General features: G+C 36.0%; 1 protein-coding gene across 1 annotated transcript; it reads left to right on the top strand.

Moving 5' to 3' along the window:
* Positions 1-444: 444 nt before the first annotated feature.
* LOC110728329 (putative uncharacterized protein DDB_G0282133) lies at positions 445-6,388 on the top strand. Its single transcript, XM_021907988.1, has 4 exons — positions 445-636; positions 4,580-4,852; positions 5,066-5,195; positions 6,150-6,388. Exons 1-4 carry the CDS (start codon positions 445-447, stop codon positions 6,386-6,388), a joined length of 834 nt encoding a protein of 277 aa, XP_021763680.1.
* The last annotated feature ends 14,318 nt before the right edge of the window (positions 6,389-20,706 follow it).

The raw sequence follows: 20,706 nt of genomic DNA, 5'->3' as shown, positions 1-20,706 counted from the left end.
TTTTCGACTACAACCCTAGGACTGATAAAGCTACGGCCATAATCCACCCCGCCTTTAGGATGTCACAGCGCACCATAGCGAGCACAACATTCGCTAGAGGTGATAGTTCGGGTGTAGTGTCCACTAGGGAGCTTCACTTCCTATGGCACTTGAGCGATGGTAGTACGGCCCTAGATGTAGGGGCCTGGTTAGTCGACCACCTAGAGGATGTTGCCACTAGGTCCGGCAACATCACCATAGGTGGCATGATCACTATTATTTCTTCTGCTCTTAACCTTGATTTTGCAGATGAGCAGGTTTGCCAAGGGCCGACGCAGATAGACATGCAGTCGCTTAGGACCATGAGATGGGTTGCGGACGTGGAAGGGCCGCATCCTTAGTTGTGGCACGTGAGTGGCCGCCCCTATACCTACCTCCCCGATCCGGAGCGGACCTTCATCTACAATGAGAGCAACTGGGTCTTTGAGAGGGACCACCCTTGGATTCCCGGTGATGATGAAGAAGAGCATGAGCAAGGGCAAGAACAACCACAACAACAACAACCGCATCAACAACATTTCCAACAACAATTCCAACAACAACAATAATATGAGCACCAACAAGGGTACCAAGAAGGGTACCAAGGTCAAGGCATGGGTGAGGGCAACCCACCCCTTTCCTTCGAGCAACAAATGCAAATGATGAATGTCGGGTTCAACCGCATGTCCACTGAGTTCGAGACTATGAGAAAGTCTCACGAAGACATGAGGTCCTCCTACGACAATATGAGGACAAGCTTTGAGGGTCTTCGATCGGAATTGGGTGAATTCCGGAACATCTACCGACATTGGTACCCCGGGGGCTCCCAAGGAAGCCCGAGCCAATGAGTTAGTTCTCTTTCTCCCCCTTCTTGTGCATTAATTGTTTTAACATTGGGGACAATGTTTATGATAGCTTGGGGGAGTCTTTCTCTTTGGTTCATATGTTGGTTCTTGTATATTCTTGTTGGTATAAACTTTGCATGTTGTTTGTTCCTTCCCCTAGCATCCAAACCCCTAAACATCCAAATTTTCTCCCTTTGAAATCCAACACCCTAAATCCAAATCTCTTAATTATGTGAATACTTCTCTTCTCTTCTCTCTTTATTTATTTAGAGGTATAGTTGTGCTTCATTTTTTTTTATGATTAGCTTAGTTTTCTTAACTTTTTATCTATTCTTGCCTAAAAAAAAAAAGGAAAAATGGCCCTTGGATGAGACTCAAATGACGATGCTTATATGATTTGCTTTCTTGACTCTTGAGTGATGAGTAAAAGTTATTTTAGAAGGGTGTGTGCAAGAGTTGGGGTCATTTAGAGGCTTATTAATCTTTATTGCATTAGAGTATATGAAATGAAAACCGATGAATGCTCAATTGCACGTCTAGTATAGGATATTGTCAAATTTGCCCAAAGTAGGATATGTTTGAATCGAATTGCGGTCCCTTGTGCCCTTGATGTTCTTCCCCTCCTCCCCCAACATGAAACTCTATTAGGGAATTGGTTCTATGTTTATCTTGTGTAATAAGTGGCATAATAAGACACATGTATCGAATAAAAGAAAGTGCCGCTTACAGTTAAAAGAGGCGAGGGAAATGAATGTTAAAAAAAAAGAAAAGAAAAGAAAAAAAAATAGAAAAAGAAAAGGAGATCAAAAACTCCTCCAAATTTCTCAAAGTTTTCACTTTTTCTTCTATAGAGGTCAATTTGTGGATGCCTCCCACACACTATCTATTAAGATGTTTCTTGTGTAAATTTCCGAATTAGAGCGTAGTTGAAAGGGCTTGGGAGTGCATTTTGGGAGGTGGACTTGCGTTTTGAGATTTTATAACCGAAATAGGGCTTTTTTTGCAACTTTGGAATATCTAGACGTGCTCTAATGAACTAGTAAAAGGTATAAGGAAGTATCCTAGTGCAACCTTACTTAATTATCCTCTCTACCCCCAACTCATGTGCACATTTGTATGATCGGTAATTCTTGAAAGTCGCTCACTTGTCTTGCTTGTGATTTATATCCCGATGAGTTGACTTGGGCAATAAAAACACTGGTTTTGGTGTCTATTTATCACCTTGATTATGATGATGTGCTTTGAAAATTTTGGCATGGTTTTTGTGAGTTGTGGGTTAAGCTCAAGGGAAACCCTCACGAGATAAAAACTCGTCCTCTTAGGCGACTTAGGGGTTTAAATTTCTTTTCACTTGTGCTAAAAGTGTTTATGGTTCTTTTCATGCGGATTTGTGTTTGTGTTTTCTCTTTAAGTATCTTTCCTTGGTTTGATCATTAGCAAGTAATATTCCTTCTTGATTTGACATGTTTGTTTTGCTCGAGGACTAGCAAAAGCTTAGCTTGGGGGGATTTGATAACTTGTTATTTGATACGATTTTAGAGTGATTTCGAACCTTGTTTACATGGTATATTGGCATTTTGGTTCACTTTTACTCTACTTTTGTTTAACTTTTGTGTATCCCTTGCTTCACAGGTTGTTAGTGTTTTTGTTGGGTTTTTAGGTTCAAAAACGACCATTTGAGGCATTTGGATGATAAACCGAGGTTAGAAGCCGAAATAATGGAGCAAAACTGAAGAAAAGTGAAGATAAAGGCCTTAGAGAGTATGTATGGACGTGCAAAGTATGGCACGTCCGTGTAGAAGTGTTCCAGCACGACCAGAAGCTACTGCCTACTGCTTTCAAGGCCTGCACGTCCGTGCAGGATATTCAGCACGTCCGTGCCTGATCCAGCACGTCCGTGCCTGATCCAGCACGTCCGCGCCTGATCCTGCACGTTCGTACAGGTTGCTCAGCCCAAAGCAGTTTCAAAACTGATTCTACTGAAAAACGCCTACACGTCCGTGCCATATTTGGCACGTCCGTGCAGGATGCCCTGGCCAAAACAGTACCTTCTGCCTCCCAGGTGCACGTCCGTGCCAACCTCAGCACGTCCGTCCTGGTATAGCTGCACGTCCGTGCTAACATCAGCACGTCCACGCTGACCTGTAGCCGTGCCCGACTCTTGTTTTCTCCGTCCTTTTTATTTGGGGTCTTTATAAATAACCCCTTGAGCTCATTTGTACGACATCCAAGTTTTTAGTGCTTCCTCTTAGTTTGCAATTGTAGAAACACAAATATTCTCAAATCATTAGTTAGATTATAATTATTAGCTTGGAAATTTCATTCTCAATCATTGTAGAAGACAAGTTCCACCATTGATATTCAAGTTGAAGCTTCTAGTAACATTTTCTCACTCTTCTCTTCCATTTTAATTGCTTTGATTGTTAATTATCTTGCTTAATTCTTGTATGCTTAGATTTTTATTTAGCTTAATCTTTAGGTAATTCTTGAGCATGAGTTACTTAAATCCTTAATTGCTTTTATCTCCATGGATTGTGAGTAGTCTAATTTCCTAGGGTTTGGGTAAAACCCTCAATGTAGTCACTAATTACTTGTTGGATGTGTTAATTTGGTAATTGTTGGGTGTTAATTAGTTGAGTTTAAGTGGTTTAATTACTTAGCTCTTGTATATGGCCATTGCTAGAACTATTATTTAAGCTTTCTCAACGAACCATCGAGAGATGAACTTGAGTTAGCTCCCTTATGCTTAATTGACTTGAAATGCCATGAGAATAGGAATTTCCAGTCAAGGGAATGTTTTTTTCATCGTGATTATGCTTTAATACTTGTTTTATGCTTTGTAACCACGAGAGTAGGTTGTATTCATTATTCGAGTAATCCCTCTAGCTTGAGAGAGTAGGTGGGTGCTTTAGATGACTTCCCCAATATTATCCCCTCAAATTACCATTGGTTGCTACTTACTAATTGTGATTTTTGACGAAATTGAGTGGTATATCCCAAGCCCTAGAACTCTCTAAGTATTGTTAATCTCCCCCTAGCTTTAGTTGACTTGAACTAGCACTTGTTACATAAAACCAAACCAATTTCGACTTCATTTAGCTTATTTATGCGGTAGTATTTCGGTGGTTGATTCAACACCTCTCTTGGGTTCGACCCTTTCTTACCCTTGCTATTAGCTAGTGAGACCAAGATAGGAATTTATCTTTGGTAGGCTCGACGACGGCCTATCACAAGCTTAACGATTATTCGCAGCCATCCCTGACAGATTTTCCACATCTTGCTCCTTCACCTAATCTCGATGGAGTTCAATTCGAGATCAAGCCCCAGTTTATCATGATGATCGAAAGAAAGCAATTTAGTGGAGCTAAGGGTGAAGACCCTAATCTTCACATTGCAAATTTTTGTCAGTATTGCAATACGATTAGGCAAGCTGGGGTCACACAAGACCAAATCATGGAGTTTCTTTTTCCTTTTCTTTATGTGGTAAAGCTAAATTATGGTATAATGGATTGAATAGAACTGCACTTGGTATTACTGACTGGGAAACTCTTGCTTTGAATTTCTATAATAAATATTACCCTGCAGAGAGGACAACTTTGTTAAGGAGTGCAATAAAAAATTTTGCCCAAGAAGCTGATGAAAGTTTATATGAAAATTGGGAAAGATTTAAGGATTTGTAGAGATAATGTACCCATCATAAACTACTATAATGGCAGATAATCCAAGCCTTCTATAAAGGGCTTGGATATAATTCAAGAATGATTTTGGACTCTACAGCTAACGGAAGATTTTTGAATTTGGATGAGAATATAGCGAGCAATGTTGTCGAAGAGATGGCTATTCATAATACCCAATATGGGAATCCCACAGGATTTGCAAATAAGGGAAAACACCAAGTCGATTCTATTTTGTTTTTGCAGACACAATTGACTTCTATTAGCCAGAAACTAGACAATATTAATAATTCTAATTCATCTTCTGTTGCTAATGTTTCTTTTATTTTTACTAACTCTACAATATTTTGTGAAAATTGTTGTCTTGTAGGTCATTGGGCACATGACTGTAGGAGTTCAATTGAGAAGATTAATACTTTTCGAACCTATAAGAAAATTACTCCATACTCTAACACGTACAATACAGGGTTGAAAAATAACCAAAATATGTCGTAAAATAGTACAAATGTGCTTAACCCTCCACCACAGGTACAACAACCACAACAGAGGTACTACCAACCTCCACATCAGAGACCACAACAAGTTGTTACTCCTCCATTTGATTCTGGCCTATCAGAAATCAAAACGATGTTAGCCAATATGAAGAAGCAGATGCAAAGTAGAGATGCTCAAATTGACTCATTAATAGCACATAATATAATAATAGATACTCAGATTGCGCAACTTTCCTCTACTCTACAAACTCGCCAGCAGGGAGCCCTACCATCACAGCCATTATAAACAACAAAATACGCAAATGCAATTACTCTAAGGAGTGGTTCAAACTATGATGGGCCTCCTATACCCAAAGATGATGAACCTGCTACAACAAAAATTGCTAATCTTGATTCTGTTAAACCAAATAATGTTGTTACTAGCCCTATAGGAGTACAAAGTAAAACTAACTTTTCTGATAATTTTTTGCAGGGTAAACCCTAGGATAAGAGTGGAGATGTGCAGGGTCTTGCTATCAAACTTCCATTCCCTCATAGACATTTAAAGAGTAAGTTGGATAAGCAATTTGGTAAGTTTTTGGAGGTTGAGAAGAATTTGCGGGTAATAGTTCCTTTCACAGATTTAATTACTCTAGTTCCTGCATATTCTAAATTTATGAAAGAAATTTAGACTAGAAATAGATCTATTATTGAGGTAGAGACGGTTGCTTTTACTGCAAAATGTAGTGCTATATTACAGAATAAATCTCCACCTAAACTAAAAGATCCGGGTAGTTTTTCTATTCCATGTAATATTGGTAATCTGATGATTGAAAAAGCTTTATGTGATTTGGGTGCTAGTGTAAGTGTTATGCCATTATCTTTGAGCTCTAAAGTAAATATGGGTAAATTAAAAGCTACCAATATTACTCTGCAAATGGTCGATCGTTGTGTGAAATACCCTTTAGATGTTTTAGAGGATGTTCCTGTTAGAGTAGGTAAATTTTATATACCTGTTAATTTTATTGTTCTTGATACGGAGGAAGATTTGCGAATTTTGATTATTTTGGGTAGACCATTCCTTCATAATGCAGGCAAAATAATAGATGTCAAAAGTTGTAAACTTACATTATGTGTAGGGGATGATAACATCACTTTTAATTTAAATAATATCCCTAAAATCCCCATGTTAGAGGAAAAGTGTTTTAGTATTGGTGTGGTTGATGTAAATAATTTTTCTAATAAGCCCCAAGCTCCTGTTAATGATTCCATGGAGGCGGTATCTTGTGTTGCATCTTCTGCAGGAAAAACTAATACTTGGAAAGATGAAGTGGATGCTATAGAAAGAGCTATAAATTGTGTAGGACTCGGGTTTTAAGATGAAGAAGTGGATATTAAGAACAAGTTATAGAGTTTGTGCCTGTAGTGAAAGTTCCACCCGATCGAGTGATATTTACTCAATCAAGGGCAAAAACGAAGAAAATCGAGTGTAGGAAGAAATTTCTTGCATCAAGTGGTGAAAAACCACATGACCGTACCTTGGAGTCGGGCCTGATTGGGCCACACTCGCCTGGTCGGACGCGAGATCACGGCAGTAAATCTGGTCGACTTCAAAACGCTATAACTTTTGCGTTTCTTAACGAAATTTTGCGTGTGACCTATTTGGAAAGCTCTTCAATTCTACTTTCTAATGCAATTAGAATCACTGCATTATCATTTTTATATAAAATGTTATGAGCAAAAAATTGAACATGACTCGTTTTTTCCTCTACTCTTACTAACACTTTGTTTCCTTTTTGTCCAAAATTGTATCAAGGTGATGTATTGCAATGTTTGGGATGGTGGTGGATACGAGTTTGATGATGAGGGGTAGTCACTTGGGTTACTAACTTCCCTTGAAGTCAATGAGGACATTGTCTAATTTAGCTTGGGGGGAATTTCTTGTATATATAGGTAATCTTTCTTTCCCATTTCTTTTTATTTTCTTTGTTTGCTTAGTTTAGTTTTAATGCTTTCATACTCTAGTTTTTATTGATTTTTTAGTATAGATTTTATTGCTTTTTAGGTTAGATTTACTGCTTTCAAAAAAAAAATTAATAAAAAAAACAAAAATACGTTCTAATGAATAATAAATCATGCTTCCCTGTGCCCCTTGATGAAAAATTTTCAAAATTGTTTTGACTCTTAGTAATGATGATAAATATTGTGAATTAGTTGATCATAATTTGATGTTTGACTGCCTTAAAACCTTAATATGCGTTAATTTTGCCCAACTACTTGTGAATATAGTGCTTGACTAGTTGATTTGGTAAGGTATATATGTGTGTTAGTTCATGGTATGTCAATGAATTTGAGTATTTGTTTGCAACTTTGAGTAGTGTTTGTATGACTCATTATTATTCACATTGAGGAGGACAAAGGCGTTTATTCTTTTAGGAGGCCTTCATATGATATTAGATACATTTGTTCCCTTCTTGCTACCCATGTTGTTGCTTGTGCCTTTTATTGTTTATTTAACCACATTACAAGCCTATTTAATCCCCATTGGTTACTAGTCCCAAGCTTGGCTTCCGGGAGCTAATAGTTAGTGAGGTGAGGGAGTTGTAGTGTGCACATGATTTGCACAATTTGGGTGAATTTGAGAAGTTATTTATTTGTTCTTATTTTTGTTGATTAGAAAAAATTGAAAGTTGTTCAAAGTTGAAAATAATTTCAATGTGAGATAAAAAGGAAAAAAATAAGAGCAAAAGAAAAAAAAAATTGCTTCAATATTCAATTGTTCTAATTGAAGGTTATTTAAGGAAAAAGTTATAAGTTTCAAAGAAAAAAAATATTCAAGTTTGATGAAAAATAGTTCAAAGTTTGTTTTTAACTCAAGTTCTATAATAGTATATTTTTATGAGTGAAGTTGTAAGTGTTGAAAATATTGTTAATATTGGTTGGTTGTTTGGTGATTTTTTGGTGGAGTTGAGTATGTTGGAGATGTTTGGTCATTATTTATTTTTGACCTTGGGTTTTATTAGGTTTTGTATCCCTTTAAGCATTGCTTTTCTCTCACATTTTCCCAAAATTATCCTATCCTTTACCCTAGCCTTACATTACAAGCTTTAAAGACCTTTTGACCTTTGTGCATAGAGTTGTATGAATGTGAAATTAGTCGTTTATCGATGCGAAGAATGATTTGACATATTCCGAGTCGACTACTCGGTTGAGTGTATGTCTTTTAAACACACGAGTGTTGTGAGTTTGGGAGGGCATTGTTCACATTAAAAGTGGTTGGTTGGAGAGAGATCGAGTACATCTTTTACTCGCCACATAAATGAGAATTGAGTGTGTGAACACTAAACTTGAATTCTAAATGCTCTTGTGGTTTGCTCTACTTGGCAATTGTTATGGCAGATTGGTAGTTGGATGGATTTGATTGATTGACTTTGATACATGTTTGTCAGATTTACCATGAATTATATTTATTTATTTTAATTGTATTTTGGGTAAAGTGTTGAGTTATTTATTCATTGCTTTTCTTAGGGACAAGCAAAGGATTGGCTTGGGGGAGTTTGATAAGTCTATTTTATATATATATTTATTCCCCGTTCTATGGTCATATTTATGCTTATTTAAGCTCTGTGGAGCTATATTTATTCCTAATATACGATTTCTAGTGTTTTTGTAGAGTTGGTATTTTTTTGCAGAAATTTGAAGAATTATGTCAATTCCCGAACTTATTGAATCACTACAAAAATATTAGAGTCGGATCGCATTTTTGACCGAGTATTTAAAGTTGAAGGTCGTACTAATAGGTCTTGATTGGTGAGGAAGTCCAAGTAATGAACAAGCTAGTACCACGGATCAAGGAAGTTAAAGATTTGGGCTTAAATAAGAAGCCCAATCCAAAGAGTATGCTGCTGGGCTAGTAAAAACACCAAGCCCGATCGAGCTGATCGTGGCCCAGTAGGGCGCGCTTCCTTGTTGTGAAATATAGGTTGGTTAGTGGGTTATAATGGGAAATTATAAATACCCAATTACTGGGTTGTGAGGAGTTACATATATTTTTCTTTAGTTTTAGTTTAAGGGGGATTTCATAGTTTTATTCTTTAGAGTTGACTTTAGTTTTTTTTAGTTTTCATGTTTTTATGCAACTTCTTCATTAGCTTTCATAATTTAGCTTTATTTAGTTTTCTTCCAATTCATTAGTTTTCAATAGCTTTAAATTTTGTTCTTTTAGTTTTAATGAAAGTTTGATTTTATTTTCTAGTTCTCTTTGCTGTTATTAGTTTTAATATTATTATTCTCTTTATTTTAATTCTTGTTTATATATGTTTAATTTAATTTCTTTGGTTAGTTTAGTTTTAATTATGCACGAGTAGTTTTATTCTAGTGTTGTGGGGATCCATGAAAAATATGAAGGGGTAATTTATATTGTTGATTGTCAATGTTTGATTAATTTCCTATTGATTGATTTAATGCTATGTAATAATTAGATTTGGCCAGATTAAATTTGTATGAGCTAAGCAATATGGATTTCAGATTCGAGAGATGAGAATTGATGTTTAGGCTTAGTTTCAATAGGCGAACTAATTTATAAATGGTTAAGTCGAGATTCGAGAGATGAGATTTAATACTGGTAAATTAATTATGTGATTGTAATACGTTGCGAAATCCCTTTATGATCTGACTAATTGATTTACTGATGATTGATTATTATGTTTTTACCCTTGGGACAAGCTATAAGGGATCAACGAGGGCTTCCTCAGTCCCATGATAAACTGCAGTGCCGAGGTAACCGTCCGCATCTGTTTGTCATTTTAGCTTTTTATACTTAGACAATATTTCTTAATTTTCTACTACTAACAACTCTCTGTCCGCGTTCATTTCTTTCTCAGGCTCACTGCCTTCATGGAATGGAAAGAGAGATAGAACGAGCGGCTGAAGGAGGCCTAGGTCACATTGAAAAAGGTCCGGGATGAGGTGACGGGGACGACCGCAATCCAAAGGGTCCATCTGGAGACTCAAATAGCCGCGCTGACAGATAAAGCGGCGCGGTAGGATAAGGATCTAGTTAAGTTGGGCAAGGCTCTTGAACAAGAGTCTTTAGCGAGGGATTCTTTAAGCGGCGCTAGAAGTGCGCCTACGTTAAAGCATGTGTGAATATTCTTGGCACTCATACGAAGTGGGAATTGACATAAAACAATTAGGGACAAGCAAAGTAGGGAGCCGCCAACAAGTTTTTAAGGAACTTGTAAACCGTTCAAGGATCATGTAAGGCAACCGTGATCAAGGGACAACGAAAGGCAACAACGATTGACCCGTGAAGGTTGCACCCCATTCATAATCCTTGAGATTACTAACTCCATATGGTTTGGAATAACAAAAGGAGGATTGGGGATAATGGTACAAAGTGAGTCATGGAGTCACATTCGCCCGTATTGGCCTCTACTCGATTCTTATAGTGAAAAGTGATTCCTGTGATCTCAAAGACATGTAAAAAAATATTCAATTTGCTCCAAACTATTATTATGCTAAATTGGTTGAATATTAATGCAACGTATAATTCTAAAACATTTGTGATCACTAGATTAAACAACAAGATTAAAATGGAACCTAAACTTATTGTCCAAATTATCTTATTAGGCGTGATTTTGAATTAAATATTCCCTTTAAACATGCAATATGGTGATCATAAAAAATGTAAGAATTAACATTAATATTGGAAGAAATTTAACAATAAATTTTTATTCAAATCAAATATAAATAAACCTAATCATGATACTAGCAACAAGAATAAAAATAAGAGTAATTAAGTGATTAATTACTCACTTTCTGCGTTTCCTTGAATTGCTACATCATTAATAAACTGTTAGTAACTTCAATAAAAAAAATATAAATTAAATTGAAACAAATAAATTAAATAAAAATTTATTTGATTTTGTCAAAACCCTTAGTTAATTATACCTTTCATGCCTTGGTTTAAGTATAGAACTTTGGGTATTATATGAACTCCTTGGAGTGCTTAAGGAAAGAATGATGTAGTTAGGAATGGGAAGGTTAGTGTTTAGGCTAAAGAGGGAGAAGAGAATTATTTGATGATCAAGCTTGTTGATAATTGAAAAAGGGGTGATATCACCTCTATTTATAAGGAAAAAAGAAGGGTCGAAGAATTAAGAAAAGATAAGAATTCGAATTGGAATAATACTATTGCGATAAACAACAGTTTTTGCGTTTTTTGTTTATATCATATCTTTTGATCCAGATGTCGGAATAAGATAAATATATGGCATTGGAAAGCTGTTGAAGTCTAATTTTTAACCCAATTAAAATAAGATAAAAATATTTTGTAAAAATAAAAGATATGGCCGAAATAGTGAGACGGTGTCATTTTTGGATAGAGTTTGGTATTTTAATCATATCTTTTCCGTTATAGCTTGGAATTGATATTATAATATGTCGTTAGAAGGATAATTTCAAGGGCTATACAATAATCTAATATTTGGATAAAAACTATGGGGCACAAATATAATATCTGACTATCTTTGAACGTCTTTCAATTCAAATAGAATTAGGACTTTCAAAAAGAAAAGTTTTATTCAATTTCAAACTCTTTAATCTGATCTTTTTCAAAAAGAATAACTAAGATATTTTAGAAACTTATAGAAGCTTCCAATTAATCATAATTGGTTTAGGAATGGTATTAAATAATTTGGACCCTCCACATGATCATTGGGCCATTGGTAAGGTGGCCTTAAGTTCGATTTGGGCTCAGTTTAATATTTTGGTCATAACTTAGTCGTTATAACTAGGATTTGGGCTTATAATATATCGTTGGAAAGCTCTTTCAAACCCCCATATAACTATTCAATCATTGGACTCAGATTATGAACAAAAATAAACTGAATTAAACGGTTTTATAAAAAGGACACGAAATGAATGATTTTAAAGGATACAAAATGAATTATTTTGGGTTTAAAGGCACAAAAAGAGAAAAACAAACTATTGTTTTGGGAAATGGGCTCGGAATTAGGTTGGTTTATGAAATGGATATATGGATTTAAGCACTCCAAGATTAAATATTCAACCCGACCAATAATGGCGGTGAAAGGTTGTTCATCATCAGGTTTGGTTTTGGGGAGGCATTTTTAGGTGTCTACAGAAGCCCCTACTTTGATTGAGTTTGTAGAAACTCAGTTTCGAAAATGATAGTCAAAGTAGTCGATAGGGACGGAGAATAATTCAAGACGTTCTGCGATCCTAAATCACTCTGTATACGCCGATACCTGCAGAAAAATGTTCACTCTACAGATACAAGAGTAAAGGGATCGAATGCTTATCTGACACCAGTATATCGGTGACAAATGAGTTTGGTAGCTTCCTATGCTTGAAGGAATCTGTCGGATGATGTTTTGATGAGATACTTTCTATGCCTGAGGAAAGTTAACTGATGAGTTTGGTAGCTTTTTATCCTTGATGAAATCTACTGGATGGTACTTTCCATGCTTGAGGAAAGTCGACATATGAATTTTGCGGCTTTCTATGCTTGAAGAAATCCACCGGATAATACTTTCCATGCTTGAGGAAAGTCGACAGATGAATTTGGTAGCTTTCTATGCTTAAAGAAACCCACCGGTAATACTTTCCATGCTTGAGGAAAGTTGGCTGATGATTTTGGTAGCTTTCTACGCTTGAAGAAACCCACCGGTAAAGATACTTTCCACACTTGAGGAAAGTCGACAGATGATTTTGGTAGCTTTCTATGCTTGAAGAAACCCACCGGTTGAGATACTTTCCTGGCTTAAGGAAATTCGACATATGATGTGATCGTTGACTTCTTCGCGTTGAGAGATGACAACGACCAACAATTTTCCATGCTTGAGGAAAAATTTGTCTAATAAGATTGCAATTATCTATGTATCGAGAACCTTGCGCCATGAAATGATGGTGGTTTGATTGTCCCAGAACGTGGGTTGTAGTTTGTTCGCTTGTCCCCGAACATGGGCTGTAAATGGTTCGCTTGTCCCCGAACGTGGGTTATAGATGGTTCATTTGTCCCTTAATGTGGGTTGTAGATGGTCCGCTTGTCCCCGGACGTGGGCTGTAGATGGTCCGCTTGTCCCCGGACGTGGGCTGTAATTGAGACTTGCAAAATAAAATTTGCCAAAGGACTCGTATAGACTATTATTGAGTTGACCATGTTTGACTTGACACGACATGACATGTGTATAACTTATGGTTGTGTGTGTATATGGTGTGTGTGTGAAAACACAAGCAACAGAAAATGAAAAAGCAAGATTTTTTTGTCATTTTTGTCATGAGACGAGTGCAAGGTACTGACTTTCTCCCAAAAAAAAAGACGTGAAAAATGAAGTTTTGTTTTCGAACTTCCCTCGACAAAAAATTTTGAAAAAGTTTTTAAACTTCCCCAAAAGAAAATAATGAAAAAGGTAAGAAGTTTTGAACTTCTTCCTTGAGCAAGACGAAATGAATCGTATGGATTGAATTGCCTGCCTTGAAAATAATGTATGCATGATGCATGTTCTTAGGACAGGAGGCTAAGGACAATTACATCATGTGACATGATAGATGAATGAAATTAGGTCATGGAGCTAAGCATCATATATGCTGTAAGGAAGTGATCTTGAACGTCACTTAGGTCTGGAAGCTAAGCATGTATATAGATGAAGTGATTGATGAGTATTGCGTAATGAATGTTTCTTAGATTAAGGAGATAAGCACGATATGCGATGCATGAAACAATGAATATTGCTCAGGTCAGGAAGCTAAGTAAGTATACAATGTTTCTTGTAATGAATGTTGTCTTGAAAGATGATGAAACATGCACAGTGAAGAAACAAGATTTCACGATAAAGGGTTCCTAAGGGAAAGTTGATATGGCTATGTATGTGTGAAAGTGATACTAAGGTGAGGCTGCAAAGGCTATGGTGATGGAAGGAGATGTGAGAAGAGTCGAAATGGTGACCCTTTAAGCTGCTAAATAATGTGGGTTCAAGCCCCCAAGTCTAGCTCTAGATGGATAGGATCATAGGGGTAAGCATTGGATATTCTTCAATTAGATCATGCATATGAATGTGAATGTGGCCGCACCTCAATGTGAGGTTTCCTATGTATCTGTTAGGAATCAGGCCGAACGTAGCTCTAACCAAACTTTGCACAAGTGTATGTACACCTCAAAGAGGTCTTTCAAGGGTTATAATGGTTAAGCTGATGGTTTAAAGAAGAAAAGGGTACAAGGCTCAAGACCCGAGAGAATCCCCAAGATGTGTAATTTTTGAATTTTGCAAGTTTATTTTCATTTTTTTTTCGGCTTTTCATTTTTTTTTTATTCTTTTGAATCTATGTAGGCAATCTCATATCATGCGTTCCATCATTCACTTAGCATTCATGTTTCTAAGGCACGATACCAAGCACTTGATAAGAGACACAATTCAAGACGTGTTCGTATCAAAGACTTTGGAACACTTGCCTTTAGACATTATTTTATTGTTGCTTTGTTGCTTTTTTTTGGGGGGAGGGTTTCTACATTATAACCCTGTAAATTTCCATTTTCTACGTTGTGCCCCCCTGTAAACACCCAAATGTGTCTCCCCAAAACCAAACCAAGTGATGAATACCTTTCATGTCATTTAATTATCGAACAAAGCGAAAGTGTGAAAAGTCTGGTGATGAGGATGTTTTTATTAAAATATCTCTTCTTTTTGTTTTTGAAAATATTTCTTTTCTTACCCTATTTTTGAAAAACGTGCATTCTAATTTAGTTTGGTCCATGATATAGGTTAAATAATGTTGTAGTTGGATGGGGCTTGAAATTATAAGCCCAATATATTATAAGCCCAATTCCGATGAATAATGAGGAAGTTATGGCCAAAATACTAAACTGCGCTCAAACCGGATTTTACCTACGACCCAATGATCATGTGGAGGGTCAAAAGGTCTAATCCTAATCCTAAACTAATTAGGATTAATTAGAAGCTTCTATAAGTTTCTAAAATATCTTAATTATCCTTTTTGAAAAGATAAGATTAAATAATTTGAGTTAAATAAAAACTTTCCTTTTTTAAAACTTTCATTTTTTTAAATCCTAATTCTATTCGAATTTAAAGATGTTCAAAGACAGTCAGATTTTATTTTTTTGCCTCATAATCTTTATCCAAATTTTATATGGTTGGATAGATCTTGAAATTATCTTTCCAATGATATATTATAATATTAAACTCGAGCTATAACAAAAAAAATATGAATTAGATATTAAACTCTATCCAAAACTGACACTGTCCTACTATTTAGGCCATATCTTTTTATCTACAAAATATTTTAATCTGATTCTAATTGTGTTCAAAATTAGACTTTAAGATCTTTCCAACGACATATTATATTCTATATTTGGACTTTTGAATAAAAAGATATGATTAAAAAAATCCGCAAAAACGGCTGTCCATCGAGTTCTATTTCGATTCGAATTCGGATTCTTTTCTTATTTTTCGACTCTCTTTTTTTCTCTATAAATAGAGGTCATATCTCCCCTTTTCCAATCACCAACTCTCATCAAGAATTTCTTGATTCTCTCTCTCTTTCTAAGCCTAGCCTTATACAAACACAATTCCACATACATTAGCACTAGACATACCTAGCATAATTCGAAGTTGTCTTCGCCCTAGACGTGAAAGGTTTTAATTTCTGAGGGTTTGGTCACAAATCGCTCTTTCAATTATTTAATTTAATTGTTTGATTATTATTTTCCTTGAAGTTACTAACCCGTGTATTTTGTTATTAGAAAGAGGTACGAGGCATCCAAGGAAGTGCTTTAATTGTTTACATTGTTATTATGATGTAGAAATCATGCTTAGGTTGCTATTATGATTCCTAGCGTCATGTTAGGGTGTTTTGATCTTCCTATTATCATGTCTAGGGTAACTTTAATATCAAGTATGATTAAAAGTATGATGCCTTATATGTTCTTCCTAATATTTATGATTGTTAGTATCATGTTAGGGCTACATATTTGATCTTTATTGTTTAGTGACATACTAGTGTTTGTTATTAATCTTGTTAGTATCATGCCTAGGATCTTGCTATTGTTATTATGCTTTAACATGATTATGTTAATTATGATTATAATTGTTATAATTTATGATCATGATTATTTTAATTATTATTTTAATTTATTATGTTACTTGATTATATTTATTGTTATTGCTTGATTACGCCTTTTATGCATGTTTAAAGGGAATTTGTACTTGTAATCACGCTTAATAAGATAATTAATAATCTTTTTTAGGGTTAATTTGATTATAATTCAAGTGATCGCCAAAAATAGTTTTATTTGTGCATTAAATTCAACCAACATAGATAAACAGGTTTAGGGTTAAACCTATTGATTGCATGTTAGTCAAAAAGCGCACATGAATACAATCAGAATAAAGTAGAGGCCTATTATTAGGGCAGGTTCAATCTCTTTTAGGTTGGATTTGTACCTTCATCCCCGAACTACCAGTCATGGTTCCAGACCTATTGGAGTTAACGATCTCCTGGATCGTTAAGCGGTGTAACCTTCACCTCGTGAACGGTTTACAAGTTCCTTAAACTTGTTGGCGACTCTTTTGCTCTATCTTCTTTCCCTTTGGACACCACCGTACTTTAGTGTATGATCACAGTGGGGTTCAAGCTAGGGGTAATGCTTGAAATATTCTCTACAGTTTTTGGCGACTCCACTGGGGATGTTTTCTATTTTAATTCCTGAAATTTATTTCGGCAATGATTTAGAATGAGTGGATGAGACTTGAAAAGTTCTAAGTATTTCATGTGCGTAATTTTGATTAACATTATTGTCATATGCATAAAAAAAGATCTCATTAGAAAGACCATCCGTAATGAGTTAAAACATAGGATATTTACACGTAGGAAATTTGAGGAATATCTTTCACAACTAGAATCGAAATAACACTGCGCGAAACTAGAAAATTTTATTGAGCACAGAAAGCTGCTGAGATGCGTAGGAACTAGCGTCAACGAAGAAAGATTAGTGCCAATATTTTGACTTTAGCGCCAGACAACAACCTATGTCGCCAGGCGCTAAAGCCAAAAAGTGGTGCCGGCCTCTGTTTGCTAGCGCCAAGTTCTTCCAATACCGAGCCAAAAATATGCGTTCTAATTTCGACCAGTATGTTTTTAGCACTGTTTGCTCGATCCTGCTTCCTGATTGAGTTTTTCTCTCTTTTCTAAAACCCATATGTGTTCTACATATGGACATAACCCTCGGTAATTCATGCTCCATCTACCTGATTGAACGCTCTGAGAAACAAAGGGTACATCCGACAATGTTGAATTAACCAAACCATGGAAACGAGTTTTTCTTAACTCGCGGTGTCCCATCCAATCGCGCCAACCCTTCACGGTTAGGTTTCCGTGCGGTGCATCCGGACAATTAACCATGGACCCTCTTTGACTAACCCATATCCCAAACATTAGAGAACTAGAGCCAGGTTTAGGTTGCAAACTCATTGCGTCATATCGTGCCTACTTGACTAATTGTGCATTATTGGTTGTGCATACTCTATGTGTTTTTCCTAACCATTTGTTTGACTTGTGTTAAGACTAAATAAACTGATTAACGACCAAAGGACTTTGTTTAATTAATTAATTAATTAATTGATTTGAGCTAATAAATATGTCTAAAATCGAGTTATAGTTCCTTTAAGTCAACCCGGATTTTTATTCCCATATACTGCACAAGCGTCAACTTATTTTGGTCATAGCCGGAGTTATAGGAAGAACTACTAGTCGTACAAAATATGGATCTGTAGCCCCGAGTTTTATATTTAATTTGGCGTTGGTTTCATCCCTATCAAAGTCACAGATCAAAAGTTATGACAAAAATACCACAACTTATCCAGCTTAATGCATATACATGAAGTCTTAACTTAGTCTTTGCTTGAGTCTAGTCACATAGTCTAGCCACATGGTCATGACACGAGTCTTAACATGTCACCTACATTCATTACACTCATTAGTCCTAGCACACACTTTGAATATATGTCACCATCTGAGTTGGGGGTACAGTCTATTCCTAATTTCTTCATATCTCTCCATATACATCATCTTTCTCCATATCACAATATTCATTCTTCCTACCTTCTTCCATCCATGCATGTTGAATCGAGTTTGAGTCATGTGATTGACAAACAAAAAAATGAGGGTAACGATGAAACAAATTCACAAGGCAAGCTTCTCACTAAGATTTCATGCTTTCTTCTTTTCAAACCCTTTTCCTAATAAGTCTAGCATAGACACCTTTCTTTTCCCTTAGATTAATTTTGTAGATTCTTTCTTTTCCCTATTAATAAAATGAGCATTTATTTTCTTGCATATGATCATTACACTGCAAAAAAATAAAAAATAAATAAATAAATAAAAATCCATTTCGAACTAAACACAAGGTATACCAATGATTTGAGGCACCCCTTGTAGCCACATCATATTACCTTTCACCCTTCAATTATGCAATCTTTTTTTGATAAACCACTTTGAGCCTCGTCTAAAGATAGACCTTTCATTTTTCAAACCATATCTACCTAACCTCGGGATGGGATGGTGTGAAACTTACGCAATTTTCAATTTCATAAAAAGCTTAAGTGATTCAAAAGAATAAAATAAACAAATAATAATAAATAAAAGTGTACAAAAGGGTACCGTGCCTAAGAAACATGAATGCCAAGTGAGTGATAGACCGCATGATCGGGATTGCCCACACTTATAAAAATAAAATAAATTCTAAAGCAAAAAAAAAAAAAAAAAAAAAAAAAAAAAAAAAAAAAAAAGAGAAAAGAGAGCTAAAAAAGAGTAGAAAACCTCAAGCATAAAAATACAAAGATGCACACCTTGGGGGCTTATCTAGGGTATTGAACCTTTATCCTTCTTCTTCAACCTTTAGCCTAACCACGTTACAACCCTTCAAAAGACCTTTTTGAGGTATACACACTTGTGTGAGGTTCGGCTAGAGCTACGTTCAGCCTGATTCCTAATGGATACATAGGCAACCTCACATTGGGGTGCGGCCGTAAGAAACATTCATTCACATTCACACAGCATGATCATATCAAGGGATCTCCTATGCTCATCCCTATTTACTTAGAGCTAGACTTGGGGGCTTGATCCCTACATCATTAGCTTAGCTAGCATAAGAGTCACCACCATTTGACTGTTTTAAAAAATAATATCTTTCCACACACTTAGCCCTTGCGGCCTAACTTTAGTGTCACTTTCACACACTTCACAGATACATGACCAAATATACATTCCCTTAGGAACCCTTTGTCTTGAAATCTTAACACAACGTTGAAGCATTTATTGTCATATCAAAATCACTCATCAATCATAATCATCATTGCATCGAAGTATGAAGTGCTTAGCCTCCGTGCCTAAGTTACCCAAATACTTTCATCATGGAGTCAACAATTGAGATAGCCTAGGATGAATTAATCCTTGCACAACATTTGAGCTCATTCAACATGCACCTTCAAAAACTTCACTTCAATTCTTTTTCGTGTCTTTCTTTTTCGGGAGAAAATCGGTACCCTCCACAAAAATGGCGGAAAATTTTTGTTTTTTTGCATTTTCGAGTCGTGCTTTTTTGCATTTTTGAGTCGCACGATCACAATACAATGCACACACGGGTCATGAGTCACACGTGTCATTTCACTTCGAGTCGAGTCAACCTCGAGTCAGTCAATCACAGCGAGTCAAGTTTATACTTTGAGTCGTGTCAAGACAATGAGTCAAGCAACACTAAACCTTAGTCAACCCTAAAGAAAGATAAGCGAATTTCTATAGTCAAAAATTAAATACAGGTGCATCCCAAAAAACCGCGAATATGATACAGGAGATTCTTCCAAGATGAGAGGAGTTTGAACAAAATTACATAGATCAGTAAATTAGAGATGAAGAGCTTTAATTTACAAAAGTTTTGAGCGGATTTGGTTGAAAGGAAACGACCAAGTTCAAAGTTCGAAGCGAAACCGAGCAACAGCGGCAGAAAGAGCAGAATAGGGAAGACTCGACTCCAGCGCCAGACAACAACATCTGGCATTTAGCAACAGATTTCAGCGCCTGGCACTAGATCTCAGCATCTGGCGACAGAGCCAATTCTTGGCGCTAGCGATATTTCAGCAGCGACAGAGCTCGAAGCCTCTCAGAACGGTTTTTTTTAACTTCATACAGCAATTTCGGGATCCTTGGTACGCCAGTTAGCCCCTATAAGCAAATTGACATGATTAGTAGTCCTCGATTTAAATCGTAGTAAGTGATTGACCTGACAAAAATTGTCTCACTTAGCTTAAGCGCCTAAAACACTGGCTCATTACAAGCACCGACGTATCGGTTTAAAAACAAACACTTAAACAACAATATTTCCAAATATGGATTGTCGCGCATTCATCTTAAACGACAATATTTCCAAATATGGATTGTCGCGCATTCTTCTTAAACGACAATTTTTCCAATAATTGGATTGTCATCCCCAACTGACAATATTTCTAAATATAGATTGTCGCGCATCTTCTTCAAACGACAATAATTTTTCCAAGATAGGAATGTCATCTCTGGCAAAGTTTCCAAGAGTGGATTGTCGTGCTCCTTCTCTGTTTTGCAATTTGAGTTAAATAAAAACTTTCCTTTTTTAAAACTTTCCTT

This window comes from Chenopodium quinoa, unplaced genomic scaffold, assembly GCF_001683475.1.
Source record: "Chenopodium quinoa cultivar QQ74 unplaced genomic scaffold, ASM168347v1, whole genome shotgun sequence".
Classification (NCBI taxonomy): domain Eukaryota; kingdom Viridiplantae; phylum Streptophyta; class Magnoliopsida; order Caryophyllales; family Amaranthaceae; genus Chenopodium; species Chenopodium quinoa.
Note: the sequence above shows the minus strand (reverse complement) of the source record. Positions and strands in the feature narration are given on the sequence as shown.